The 15,582-nt window shown below is 34.3% G+C and overlaps 1 protein-coding gene across 6 annotated transcripts in view; it reads left to right on the top strand.

Annotated features, from left to right (window-relative positions):
- Positions 1 to 15,582, top strand: part of LOC126887531 (zinc finger protein 845-like) — a 45,946-nt gene that overhangs the window by 18,923 nt on the left and 11,441 nt on the right. For 5 of the 6 annotated variants that reach the window (XR_007699101.1, XR_007699102.1, XM_050655172.1 and 2 more), the window contains exon 2: positions 9,542 to 9,694. The exons of the other annotated variant lie outside the window; for it this stretch is intronic. Coding sequence is in view for 3 of the 5 variants with exons in the window: in XM_050655172.1 (XP_050511129.1) it covers positions 9,542 to 9,694 (153 nt within the window). In the remaining 2 variants the exon portion in view is untranslated. The remainder of the gene's footprint in view (positions 1 to 9,541; positions 9,695 to 15,582) is intronic. 6 annotated transcript variants of the gene reach the window in all.

Here is a 15,582-nt window from a genome sequence, read left to right as displayed (position 1 = left end):
GTCTTCATTTAAGCAAGAGAAATTGTTATTGTTTGTTCTGATTTTGCTATAGTCCATTGAAATGTTACATTTAGAGTTGCATTTCTTAGAGGAGTCAATTTTATTTTTTTAATGTGTAGGGGGTTCAGTAGAAGCCTAAGTTCAAGTATCTGGGGTTGCCGCCCTTGTCCCCCGGCCGTCATTTTGGAAAAAGTGGTGCAAACGGTTTTCTGACTGTATCTTCTAAACTAGTAACACTACAGAAAATTTAATTACACATAAAATGTAGCAAATTAAATTTTCTATCTAGACAAGGCGAAAACGGCGGGTTCGAAGGAAAAAATATTCACATGAGATTTTTTTGCATAATCACATTCGTAAAACATCCCAGAATAAGGTTCAAGAAGTCGCCCACGTGAAAAGTGGGCCAATTTTTTAACAATTTTTTTTTTACTCAAATTGCAAGAATCAATATTTTTGGCCCGAACAATTTTTTCTTTAATTTTTTGGACCATTCTGGACAAAAAAGGTCTCTTATAATTTTTCTCTAAAGTTGAGAGTTTTCGACTTACAAGCAATTTAAAATTGAAAAAAACGAAAAATGGCGATTTTCAAGGCTTAATAACTCGGTTAAAAGGTATTATTATGAAAGTCAATATATGACTAAATCAAAGTTTAAAGCCCCCCCACAAAATCCTGAAGAAATTTTTGTCATTATTTTGTTACTAAGCTGTGATTTTTAAGTAATAATAATAAGCGTCATGCACGTGTGCGACGGCAGTAAATGCTGAGTGCGAGAGAGAAGCCATTCCAGCAGTCCAATTGTGCATCTTACTCGCACTCACATTTACAGCCCCGTCAATACGATCTAACCGCTCATTGTTATTAATTAAAAATAACAGCTTAGTAGTAAATTAATGACACAAATTTCTTCAGGATCATGTAGCGGCGACTTTAAACTTTGATTTAGTCACTTTCTGACTTTCATAATAATAATTTTTAACCGAGTTATTAAGTCTTAAAAATGGCCATTTTCGCGTTTTCAAATTTTAAATTGCTTATAACTCGAAAAAGATCAACTTTAGAGAAATATAAGAGATCTTTTTTGTCCAGAATGGTCCAAAAAGCCTAAAAAAATTAGTCCGGGCCAAAAATATTGATTTTTGCAATTTGATTAAAAAAAATTGTTAAAAAAATTGGCCCACTTTTCACGTGGGCGACTTCCTGAACCTTATTCTGGGATGTCTCACGAATGTGATTATGCAAAAATATCTCATGGGAATGTTTTTCCCAACGAACTCGCCGTTTCCGCCTTGTCTATCTAATCTCTTACTTTTTATCATGATACTATGACAAGACACTCCTGTCATAGTATCATGACTTTTTATCGTCAAGTGACCAACAAAAAAGTTATAAATAAAAATATGAGAAAATTTTGTAAGAAGTTTTCTTTTGGAGGTTATAACTTTTTTTCTGTTGATTTTGTAGAGGATTTTTCAACGAACAATTTCCACTATAAAATTGTCTCATTTTATTTATTTATCTAGGTTTTACAGCGCTCCAAACTTGACCAGGTTCTCGAATTCTCATAGGAATACAATAAAAACAAATCCTTAAGGTGGATCCATATCAATAAAAAATTGTGTGTGTGTTGTATTTTAAAACACAGAAAAAATATTTGTGGTACAAATTTAAATCTGATCAAGTATATTTACGACGTAAATATATATTTTGTGTGTTGTACCGCTGAATCCCCTTACCGGCAAGTGGATAATCAAGTCCACATTAACACTGCTGTGCGGCGAAAATTTCTTTGTCGACTGAAAAACCGACAGAACGCCGGATAACGTGTGTTGTTCGTCACGAAAATATTTTTGCATAAATCCTTGCGGCGCACAGCGCACAGTCCACGTCAACAAAAACTTCAACTGACACGAGCAAATTTGTGTCAAATACAACGTACAACATACATTTTTATTGATGTGGATCCGGCTTTAGAAACCTTTCTATCTATATGTATATTTAGTTATTATGACTTTAACATTCCTATGCTAGTATTAAGTTATTTTTGACCCTTTTCCCCGCCACCTATGAGGTAGAGTCTGGAGGCGCGTTTTTTGTGGGGTATACCCAATAGGCCTAATCCACGGACAATTTCTAGACAAAATAATTTTAAAAATAAAGTAAAAATTTTATTTTTAATTCAGTTGCAATGCGAAGGCAAAACAATCTTAATTTTCAATTAGAATACGGAGCGCAGTCCAGTCCTCGGAATCGCGATTTTCGGCTCTTACTGGAGCCTCGTCGAAGAGAACGTAGACTTGTTCTCCATACTCCCAACTGATCAGCACCGAGAGCTTTTCCCACCCATTGCAACTGAAGTGAAAATATTAGGTGACTAGCGTCATCTGGCAATTAAAAGATGAAGTTTTCGATCCTAATAGCATTATTAATAATATTTAAAAAATATTAAAATATTACTAAAAGACTTTTAAATTGAAAACTTATTGGTCCATTTCCTTGGTAACACCTCCAAGGATTCTAAAATTTGCATGCCAAAAGGATGCTGAAGCGAAGAAGACAAGAGGGAATTCAAAAAACTTACAATTCGCGACCCCGTCTGTTCAGCGGGTAAATTCCAACAGAAAATGGACCTAGTTACTCGAAGGAGTAAATACCAATATAAAAATAAAATAAAAATTTTATTTTTAATTCAGTTGCAATGCGAAGGCAAAACAATCTTACTTTTCAATTAGAATACGGAGCGCAGTCCAGTCCTCTGAATCGCGATTTTCGGCTCTTATTGGAGCCTCATCGGAGAGAACGTATGCTTGTTCTCCATACTCCAACTGATCAGCACCGAGAGCTTTTCCCACCCATTGCAACTGAAGTGAAAATATTAGGTGACTAGCGTCATCTGGCAATTAAAAGATGAAGTTTTCGATCCTAATAGCATTATTAATAATATTTAAAAAATATTAAAATATTACTAAAAGACTTTTAAATTGAAAACTTATTGGTCCATTTCCTTGGTAACACCTCCAAGGATTCTAAAATTTGCATGCCAAAAGGATGCTGAAGCGAAGAAGACAAGAGGGAATTCAAAAAACTTACAATTCGCGACCCCGTCTGTTCAGCGGGTAAATTCCAACAGAAAATGGACCTAGTTACTCGAAGGAGTAAATACCAATATAAAAATAAAATAAAAATTTTATTTTTAATTCAGTTGCAATGCGAAGGCAAAACAATCTTACTTTTCAATTAGAATACGGAGCGCAGTCCGGTCCTCGGAATCGCGATTTTCGGCTCCTATTGGAGCCTCATCGGAGAGAACGTAGACTTGTTCTCCATACTCCAACTGATCAGCACCGAGAGCTTTTCCCACCCATTGCAACTGAAGTGAAAATATTAGGTGACTAGCGTCATCTGGCAATTAAAAGATGAAGTTTTCGATCCTAATAGCATTATTAATAATATTTAAAAAATATTAAAATATTACTAAAAGACTTTTAAATTGAAAACTTATTGGTCCATTTCCTTGGTAACACCTCCAAGGATTCTAAAATTTGCATGCCAAAAGGATGCTGAAGCGAAGAAGACAAGAGGGAATTCAAAAAACTTACAATTCGCGACCCCGTCTGTTCAGCGGGTAAATTCCAACAGAAAATGGACCTAGTTACTCGAAGGAGTAAATACCAATATAAAAATAAAATAAAAATTTTATTTTTAATTCAGTTGCAATGCGAAGGCAAAACAATCTTACTTTTCAATTAGAATACGGAGCGCAGTCCAGTCCTCTGAATCGCGATTTTCGGCTCTTATTGGAGCCTCATCGGAGAGAACGTATGCTTGTTCTCCATACTCCAACTGATCAGCACCGAGAGCTTTTCCCACCCATTGCAACTGAAGTGAAAATATTAGGTGACTAGCGTCATCTGGCAATTAAAAGATGAAGTTTTCGATCCTAATAGCATTATTAATAATATTTAAAAAATATTAAAATATTACTAAAAGACTTTTAAATTGAAAACTTATTGGTCCATTTCCTTGGTAACACCTCCAAGGATTCTAAAATTTGCATGCCAAAAGGATGCTGAAGCGAAGAAGACAAGAGGGAATTCAAAAAACTTACAATTCGCGACCCCGTCTGTTCAGCGGGTAAATTCCAACAGAAAATGGACCTAGTTACTCGAAGGAGTAAATACCAATATAAAAATAAAATAAAAATTTTATTTTTAATTCAGTTGCAATGCGAAGGCAAAACAATCTTACTTTTCAATTAGAATACGGAGCGCAGTCCAGTCCTCTGAATCGCGATTTTCGGCTCTTATTGGAGCCTCATCGGAGAGAACGTATGCTTGTTCTCCATACTCCAACTGATCAGCACCGAGAGCTTTTCCCACCCATTGCAACTGAAGTGAAAATATTAGGTGACTAGCGTCATCTGGCAATTAAAAGATGAAGTTTTCGATCCTAATAGCATTATTAATAATATTTAAAAAATATTAAAATATTACTAAAAGACTTTTAAATTGAAAACTTATTGGTCCATTTCCTTGGTAACACCTCCAAGGATTCTAAAATTTGCATGCCAAAAGGATGCTGAAGCGAAGAAGACAAGAGGGAATTCAAAAAACTTACAATTCGCGACCCCGTCTGTTCAGCGGGTAAATTCCAACAGAAAATGGACCTAGTTACTCGAAGGAGTAAATACCAATATAAAAATAAAATAAAAATTTTATTTTTAATTCAGTTGCAATGCGAAGGCAAAACAATCTTACTTTTCAATTAGAATACGGAGCGCAGTCCAGTCCTCTGAATCGCGATTTTCGGCTCTTATTGGAGCCTCATCGGAGAGAACGTATGCTTGTTCTCCATACTCCAACTGATCAGCACCGAGAGCTTTTCCCACCCATTGCAACTGAAGTGAAAATATTAGGTGACTAGCGTCATCTGGCAATTAAAAGATGAAGTTTTCGATCCTAATAGCATTATTAATAATATTTAAAAAATATTAAAATATTACTAAAAGACTTTTAAATTGAAAACTTATTGGTCCATTTCCTTGGTAACACCTCCAAGGATTCTAAAATTTGCATGCCAAAAGGATGCTGAAGCGAAGAAGACAAGAGGGAATTCAAAAAACTTACAATTCGCGACCCCGTCTGTTCAGCGGGTAAATTCCAACAGAAAATGGACCTAGTTACTCGAAGGAGTAAATACCAATATAAAAATAAAATAAAAATTTTATTTTTAATTCAGTTGCAATGCGAAGGCAAAACAATCTTACTTTTCAATTAGAATACGGAGCGCAGTCCAGTCCTCTGAATCGCGATTTTCGGCTCTTATTGGAGCCTCATCGGAGAGAACGTATGCTTGTTCTCCATACTCCAACTGATCAGCACCGAGAGCTTTTCCCACCCATTGCAACTGAAGTGAAAATATTAGGTGACTAGCGTCATCTGGCAATTAAAAGATGAAGTTTTCGATCCTAATAGCATTATTAATAATATTTAAAAAATATTAAAATATTACTAAAAGACTTTTAAATTGAAAACTTATTGGTCCATTTCCTTGGTAACACCTCCAAGGATTCTAAAATTTGCATGCCAAAAGGATGCTGAAGCGAAGAAGACAAGAGGGAATTCAAAAAACTTACAATTCGCGACCCCGTCTGTTCAGCGGGTAAATTCCAACAGAAAATGGACCTAGTTACTCGAAGGAGTAAATACCAATATAAAAATAAAATAAAAATTTTATTTTTAATTCAGTTGCAATGCGAAGGCAAAACAATCTTACTTTTCAATTAGAATACGGAGCGCAGTCCAGTCCTCTGAATCGCGATTTTCGGCTCTTATTGGAGCCTCATCGGAGAGAACGTATGCTTGTTCTCCATACTCCAACTGATCAGCACCGAGAGCTTTTCCCACCCATTGCAACTGAAGTGAAAATATTAGGTGACTAGCGTCATCTGGCAATTAAAAGATGAAGTTTTCGATCCTAATAGCATTATTAATAATATTTAAAAAATATTAAAATATTACTAAAAGATTTTTAAATTGAAAACTTATTGGTCCATTTCCTTGGTAACACCTCCAAGGCTTCTAAAATTTACAAGCCAAATGGATGCTGAATCGAAGAAGACAAGAGGGAATTCAAAAAACTTACAATTATTATATGTTGAAAAAGATATATGATCGCTATTCATTTTTTTCGATGGTCCAGGCTGCGAGTCAAGATCTGAATCAGTATCCGAATTGTCGCGAATTCATCTTCCAATTAATTTTCTTCAATAATAAATGTTTATGTTCACGATGTTGCTGCAACTTTCATCATCACAATGGAATCACACTGCTGAACCAGTGGCGGATCTAGAAATTGGCCTTGGGGAGGGAAAATTTGATTTAGGGGGGAACACTTCCAATGAAACACCAACCAAAAGACATAAAAATGTTAAACCCAAATAGTCCAGAAAGCCACTGCGCATCCGCTAGGAAAAATATTCTGATTCGGATTTTTTGCACAATCTTACTCAAAAAGGACTCCTTTTTACAAATTTGCATGTTGCCAGGACCAAAATGTGGTCAAAAATTTTTTAAAGGTTTTTTTTGTTTTTTTCCTAAAATCATTTTTTTTGCATGGAAAAAAGTTTTTTTAGGTTTTTTGGATCATTCCAAACAGAAAAGGTCTTTAGTGACTTTTCTCTAAAAATGATAGTTTTTGACATATAAGCGATTAAAAATTGAAAAATTGCGAAATCGGCCATTTTTAACCCTCAAAAACTATGTGAAAAACTGAAAATTTGAATGTTGCCAAGGTAGGTGGATATTCTTTAAACATCGATTGATGAAATTCCGAAGAGTTTTTTGCAATACAATATTCAAAACTCCTTTGTTTTTTAATTGCTAATCAAGCGTGTGCGACACTATTTTCCACCGACAGTATGGTGCAAATGAAAGGAATAAATTCGTTATTTCGTAAACCGGTGACTTTAAGGACAAATCCCGAAACAGGTCGATTTTTATTTTTAAGTTATGATATTGTGGTATATATGGTATACTAGTGACGTCATCCGTCTGGGCGTGATGACGTAATCGATGATTTTTTTAAATGAGAATAGGGGTCGTGCGGTAGCTCATTTGAAAGGTTCTTCAATTCTCTGTTCAGTAATGTAAACATTTACATAATTATTTATACAGGGTGTCCTTCTACTTCTTTGTTTGTCAAATAATTTAATTTAATAAAATTTTTTGGACACCCTGTATAAATAATTATGTAAATGTTTATATTACTGAATAGATAATTGAAGAAACTTTCAAATGAGCTAGCACACGACCCCTATTATCATTTAAAAAAATCATCGATTACGTCATCACGTCCAGATGGATGACGTCACTAGTATACCATATATGCCACAATATCATAACTTAAAAATAAAAATCGACCTGTTTCGGGATTTTTTCTTAAAGTCGCCGGTTTACGAAATAACGAATTTATTCCTTTCATTTGCACCATACTGTCGGTGGAAAATAGTGTCGCACACGCTTGATTAGCAATTAAAAAACAAAGGAGTTTTGAATATTGTATTGCAAAAAACTCTTGGGGATTTCATCAATCGATGTTTACAGAATATCTACCTACCTTGGAAACATTCAAATTTTCAGTTTTTCACATAGTTTTTGAGGGTTAAAAATGGCCGATTTCGCAATTTTTCAATTTTTAATCGCTTATATGTCAAAAACTATCATTTTTAGAGAAAAGTCACTAAAAATCTTTTCTGTTTGGATTGATCCAAAAAACCTAAAAAAACTTTTTTCCATGCAAAAAAAAATAATTTTAGGAAAAAAACAAAAAAAAAACGTTAAAAAATTTTTGACCACCTTATGGTCCTGGCAACATGCAAATTCGTTAAAAGGAGTCCTTTTTGAGTAAGATTGTGCAAAGAATCCGAATTAGAATATTTTTCCTAGCGGATACGCAGTGGCTTTCTGGACTAAAAGTAGATAAAATACATAAATAATAACTTATGTGCATTAAGTTAACTTAATTTTTCTAACTAGCGTGTATTGGGTTGAGTTTGTCTGTGGTTTAAGTTACATGTCAGCTAATATATTTTTATGTTTCAACAATTTTTATCTTTAATTTTGGACTTTGTTAGGGGGGGAGGGAATTTCCCGTTTTTCCCTCCTCGTAGATCCGCCACTGTGCTCAACATTTGAGGTATGCTTTTCGACAACCACATGCACTTCCAGTTTTAATTGAATCTGCAATATCTATCAATATCTCTCTATCATCAATAATTATCTATAAAACTCAAAATACTTTTCACAATTTTTAATACGACTGCACTTGGCTAAATAGGCAGCACAAATGCAAGAATAAGTTAAGTAGAGGGGAACTGACTGCTGTGCCACCTAGGATAAATTATAATAATAAAAGTAATAGCAGGCAGATATTCAGTCAGGTACGGAAGAAGAATGACGTAACTGCAAATTATGTCAATTGCACCGAACTGTAAAAATGTGCTGAGCCACTATAATAGCGTAGTTGCATCATTACTGAAATACGCGCTATGTTCGACCTTGTTTCAGATTCATAATGACGCAACTGTAGATAGGATTGAAAATCTGGCGATTAAATTAAGGTAATGAAATTCGAACCAATATCGATGAAAATTAAAGACATCGTTTAAAAAAAAACGCCACACCGATGCTCCTGGAGAATTACTCTTCGTTTAATCCCCTTTTTAAAAACCGTTTTTTTTTTGCTCTTCTGAGGAATTTTGCAGTTGCGTCATTCTTCTTCTGGACCGGCGAATTTGTCCTCAAACAACTTCTTGGGTCTTTTTTTATATATGCTTAGGGTTCTAAGTTTTATAGTGGAGTTAAAGGTCAAACATAGATTAATAATAGCATAGGAATGTTAAAATCATAATAAATTGTATGAATAAAAAAATATATAGATAGAAAAGTAAGCCCAACGTTTTGCTTTTATTGTATCTCTATGAGCATTCAAGAATCTGGTCAAGATTGGAGCGCTGTAAAACCTAGATAAATAAATATAATTAAACAACTTTATAGTGGAAATTGTTCGCTGAAAACCCCTCTACAAAATTACTATAATGTTATATTATTGTAAAATGAACTGAAAAAAAGTTATAACCTCCAATAGGAAACTTGTTAAAAAATTTTACTTATTTTTGTTTATATCTTTTTTTGTTGATCACTTGACGATAAAAAGTAGTACACTTGAGACAAAATTGTAGAAAATTTCATTTGCTACATTTGAAGTTTTATTAGATTTTCTTTAGGGTTGGTAGTTTACGAGATATGGCGCGAAACCCATTTGCACCCCGTTTTCCAATATGGCGGCCGGGGGACAAGGGTGGCGACCCCAAAAACTTGAACTTAAGCTTCTACTGATCCCCCCTACACATTAAAAAAATAAAATTGTCTCCTCTAACAAATGCAAGGTTAGGGTCTAAAAAATGTAACATTTTAATGGACTACTAGATATTTTAGTAAAGACTTTAATATTAGAGGTTATATTATATTTGTTGCAGGCTTTAAATGTGACATTAAGGAGGAATCCAATAGCCAAAGTACACATGACGCATGTGATTATTTTGACTTAAAGAAAATTCCTAGAAATACTGAAATACACCAAGATGGAAATAAACTAAACCTATTTGAAGAAAACCAAAAAACTGAAAAAGGTTAGTATAACTTGAAAATACAAGTAACAAGTAATAGACTCAAAAATAGGTGTGAGGTTACAATAATTACCATCAAGCTGAAAATTGGCAGGATTGTTCAAAATACCATCATAAATGAAATCTAAAAAGTCCTCATAAATCCGACCCGAGCCAAAAAATTTACGCGGGGTCAAAGGTCACCAAATATAGTTTTTAGCAATTTTCAGCGAAATGGTAAGTTTTATCATAAAATTAGTTCTAACAAAAAATGTAGAATGGGTGATTATCTATAAAAAATGTCTTATTACTTTTTTTCCTAAGAGCCACCATTTTTGAGATACAACGATTCAAAGAGTTGAAAGAGTTCTAATCGTCATATGTATTAGTACACTACGTATATATCTACATCACTGAAGCTGTAATACAAGTAAACATAATATTCTATCGGTCAACTTAACTTATATTACACTTAATAATATAAGATATTATAAACATGATAATGTTTCTACTATACCGCTTGCGGTCTACCGAGTGATGCAATGTATAAGCTGTATTATATTACAGTGCCAACAAAAAAATCTTTACAAAGTGAATGTAACGCAAAAATAATAAGAATTATTTCAATTTTACGGCTTATTCCCAACAAAAATAGTAAATTGATATGACAAAGTATTAACTTATAATAATTCTTCTTACTTATGCGTCTTATTCAATTTGTAAAGATGCGTTTTGTCGGAATAAACACGTTCTATCGGTACGTCGGTTAATCTAATCACCCTACCTATTGTTTTCTCAGAAGGGTTTGAAGATTATAATGAAAGCCAACTTTGTAGGCAAAATCTTTATTGCTAAGTACTAATAAATATTTCAATATACAATAAACTTTATGCAAATTTAGTTTGTTTACTATTATGCAAATTACACCGTAATCTTCCTGGGTGGTCAAATCCTTCAGGTAGATGACGTAATAATAATTGAAACAGCCATAGAGCAATTAAATTTAACAAATACAACTATTGTTGTAGGTGAAGATGTATACTTTGGAAAAGCTGGAAAAAACCTGGCAATGCTCAACACCAATCGGAAATATATTCATCGAAAAGTTTATCTACTTTTGCAACGTGTCAAAATCATATTATACTATTTATACACGCAATAACTGGCTGTGATACGACATCGGCATTTTTCAGGAGGTTTAAAACGACTGTTTTTAAAATGTTTGAAAGACAAGATTTACTTAAATGTGCTGAAGTTTAAAAAAAAACTTATTCAACTCCACAAGAAGTTATTTCCAACGGAATTAGCTTTCTTCTCTCTATGTATCGAGCGCCTAAAAAAACTACGTGCTTAGATAAGTTTCGATATGCATGTTTCTTTAAAAATACTCGAAATAAAAAACAAGTGCAGTTATGTTGTCTTCCTCCTATGATGGAAATTAGTCGACAGTTCATTAGAACCAATTCAAACTTTACTCCCACCTGCGCCGGAAAAACTCCTGAACACAATTTTTTGCAACTGTAAAAAGGGATGTAGCGCTAAATGTGGTTGCAAAAAAGTTGGACTGTTTTGTTCGGTAGCATGCACTAATTGTCAAAACCGGTCGTGCTCCAATGTTGAATCACCAACAATAATTGAGGATTCATTTGATTCTATCGAGAAGCCATGCGATGTGTCATTATTGGGGCAATTTACTTGCACCCATGATGAACAAGAAGAAGCAGAAGAACAAGGAGAAGAGGAAGCAGAAGTATTAGAAAATTATAAACCAGTTGGATAAATTTCCCTTTTTTTTTTAATTTATACCGCTTTTTATAACGTTTATCATTTTTAACCCTTGCCAATATCAATTCTTCAATAGCTTCAAAGTAAACAGAATGATAACAGACCCGTGGAATAGGCCTACTGGGGAAACCACGTTAAAAACGCGCTAAATACACTACTTCAAAGGTGGTGTGGAAACGTATGCGCGTATTATGACGATTATAACTTTTTGAAATATCAATCTCAAAAACGGTGGCTCTTAGGAAAAAAAGTAATAGGACATTTTATTAGTCCATGTGGTGAGACCGCTCCCGTCTGAAAAAAATTTCTAATTCGGTTTCTTTGTGGATTCCTATTCAAAAATGTCCCCTTTAAACGAATCTGAAGGGTGCCGGGCGGAATTTTTGGGCAGAAATTGTTTAAACAAATACAACAGCTCGTGTTCTTTTGCTCTGGAATATTATTTTTCGATTTTTTGGGTCAGTCTAAACAAGAAAGGTATCTTGTAATTTTTCTCAGAAATTGATAGTTTTGGAGCTATAGGCGATTTAAAATCTGAAAAATGCGAAAATACGCATTTTCGAGGCTTAAAAACTCGTATTTAAATTAGTATTTTTGAGGTTGCCAGATACTTAGACTGAAGACTGAACATTCAGCTTCAAGATTCTGAAGAGTGATCGCGTCTAACTTTAATTTATACCGTTGTTTTTTAATTGTTAAATATGCGTGTTTATCCGATTTTTTTGCCGGTGCGTCGGGCCCCGTTTCAAAAATCTCCTATTTTCCTCCGAAAAATATTTTTTCCAGATTCTTTGGGACATTCTAAATAAAATAAATTTCTTGACATTTTTCTCAAAAGTTAATAGTTTTAAAGTTATAAGCGATTTAAATTCCAAAAATGCGTTTTTTTGCCATTTTTCGGATTTTGAATCGCTTATAACTTAAAAACTATTAACTTTTGAGGAAAATGGCAAGAAACTTATTTTATTTAAAATGCCCCAAAGAATCTAGAAAAAATATTTTTCGGAGGAAAATAGGAGATTTTTGAAACGGGACCCGACGCACCGACAAAAAAATCGGATAAACACGCATATTTAACAATTCAAAAACAACGGTATAAATTAAAGTTAGACGCGATCACTCTTCAGAATCTTGAAGCTGAATGTTCAGTCTTCAGTCTAAGTATCTGGCAACCTCAAAAATACTAATTTAAATACGAGTTTTTAAGCCTCGAAAATGCGTATTTTAGCATTTTTCAGATTTTAAATCGCCTATAACTTCAAAACTATAAATTTCTGAGAAAAATTACAAGATACCTTTCTTGTTTAGACTGACCCAAAAAATCTAAAAATATATGTTCCAGAGCAAAAGACCATGATCTGTTGTATTTGTTTAAACAATTTCTGCCCAAAAATTCCGCCCGGCACCCTTCAGATTCGTTTAAAGGGGACATTTTTGAATAGGAATCCACAAAGAAACCGAACTAGAAATTTTTTTCAGACGGGAGCGGTCTCACCACATGGACTATATAGAGAGTTACCCATTCTACATTTTGTTAAAACTAATTTTATGATAAAACTTGCCGTTTCGCTGAAAAGCGCTAAAAACTATATTTGGTGACCTTTGACCCCGCGTAAATTTTTTTAGCTCGGGTCGGATTTATGAGGACTTTTTAGATTCCATTTATGATGGTATTTTGAACAATCCTGCCAATTTTCAGCTTGATGGTAATTCAAAAATGAATAACCATTTTCAATTTCGTTGCAAAACGAAAATACAGCCGAACCATATTCCATTCCAATCAGAGAGTGCTGCAAGCACCTCTACCGGTTTCGAAACTTATTAGTCTCATCAGGAGGCACATATGCTGCTCTCCCCGATCCAACCAAAACAAACCCCAGCGTGCAGTCCCGAATTGCAACGAACGAAATGGCATAGATGCCCTAGCGGCAACTGCTAACAAAAGACTAAGTTTTCACTCTAATGGTATATAACATATCCCACCAGAATGAAAACAATGGGAACCTTCTCTGGTTACACCTCCGAGGCTTCTACAATTTGCAAGCCATACGGATGCTGAGACTAAGGAAGATGAGGGAATTCTACAATTTACAATTCACGTCACATCTGCTCAGCGCGGTAAAGTTCCAACGAGACTGGTTCCCTTCATACTCCACACAGAGTAAATGTAAATCAAAAATGAATAACCATTTTCAATTTCGTTGCAAAACGAAAATACAGCCGAACCATATTCCAGTCCAATCAGAGAGTGCTGCAAGCACCTCTACCGGTTTCGAAACTTATTAGTCTCTCATCAGGAGGCACATATGCTGCTCTCCCCGATCCAACCAAAACAAACCCCAGCGTGCAGTCCCGAATTGCAACGAACGAAATGGCATAGATGCCCTAGCGGCAACTGCTAACAAAAGACTAAGTTTTCACTCTAATGGTATATAACATATCCCACCAGAATGAAAACAATGGGAACCTTCTCTGGTTACACCTCCGAGGCTTCTACAATTTGCAAGCCATACGGATGCTGAGACTAAGGAAGATGAGGGAATTCTACAATTTACAATTCACGTCACATCTGCTCAGCGCGGTAAAGTTCCAACGAGACTGGTTCCCTTCATACTCCACACAGAGTAAATGTAAATAAAAAATGAATAACCATTTTCAATTTCGTTGCAATTCGGGACTGCACGCTGGGGTTTGTTTTGGTTGGATCGGGGAGAGCAGCATATGTGCCTCCTGATGAGAGACTAATAAGTTTCGAAACCGGTAGAGGTGCTTGCAGCACTCTCTGATTGGACTGGAATATGGTTCGGCTGTATTTTCGTTTTGCAACGAAATTGAAAATGGTTATTCATTTTTGATTTACATTTACTCTGTGTGGAGTATGAAGGGAACCAGTCTCGTTGGAACTTTACCGCGCTGAGCAGATGTGACGTGAATTGTAAATTGTAGAATTCCCTCATCTTCCTTAGTCTCAGCATCCGTATGGCTTGCAAATTGTAGAAGCCTCGGAGGTGTAACCAGAGAAGGTTCCCATTGTTTTCATTCTGGTGGGATATGTTATATACCATTAGAGTGAAAACTTAGTCTTTTGATGGTAATTGTTGTAGCCGCGGATGTGTAAGTTGACCGGAGTATAAGTAGTATAAATAGAAATGGAAATTCAATTGAAATCGCAAGAGATAAAAATATTGAAGCAAGAGAAATTGTTATTCCAGTCGAAAATGGCCGATGTAATTGTGTTTTTACATGATTAATATTTTTATTGATGTAATTATTTATATAAATAAATCATTCATTAAATGAACACACCCGATAAGCATTCAATCAACTTTGACACATAGGTTAAACGATGATTTGTTTATGTTTTCATTCCAATTCCTCTAGTTCTAAATAAGCGGTAGCACCCTCGCTTGAGTTCGCGAATAACCAGCAAAATAACGCAAAAGATGGAAAACAACATGTAAAATAAAGAAAAACTAAAATTAATAGTACTGGTGTAAAATTATCGATAGGAACCTATAAATTGACATTTTTAGCACGTTTAGCTCGCGTGTACGTAACTTTTTTATTTGCTTAGAAGTTAGCGTCTAGACACAGCGTTATTTAATAGCTATGATTGACTTATTGTATTTTCCCCAGAGTAACATCTGAAAATTATTTTGACACTTTAAAAAATTTTATGATTAATAATTTAAATTAACTATATACATTTACTTAATGATTACTTTATTATGAGTATTTATTTTTGATTTGTTCTGAACGATTACTACTGCATATATTTATTTCTGGTTAGAACTTTGTGTTATTGTTTTCTTTGAGAAAAATTTCTCACCTGTGTTCGAAATTTTTCTCACCTGTGTTCGAAATTTTTCTGATGAGTAGAGGGAGTGTGTAACATTCGTTTTCTTTGAGAAAAATTTCTCACTTGCGTTCAAAATTTTTCTGATGGGTGAGAGGAGTGTGTAACGTTACAAACGTCACATCTTTGATATTTTATTTTTAAATAATTATTTTACTTTATTTCCTTTAATATTTCATTAATACTTATCTTCTGTATTCGTTTTTAACTTGTTTCCCGTTAAAAACTAGTTTGGCCCCTCTTTTATTATCCTATTTTATTATCTTCTATT

This window comes from Diabrotica virgifera, chromosome 6 (genome assembly GCF_917563875.1).
Source record: "Diabrotica virgifera virgifera chromosome 6, PGI_DIABVI_V3a".
In the NCBI taxonomy this organism is placed as follows: Eukaryota; Metazoa; Arthropoda; class Insecta; order Coleoptera; family Chrysomelidae; genus Diabrotica; species Diabrotica virgifera.
This window is presented reverse-complemented; position numbering and strand designations above follow the sequence as displayed.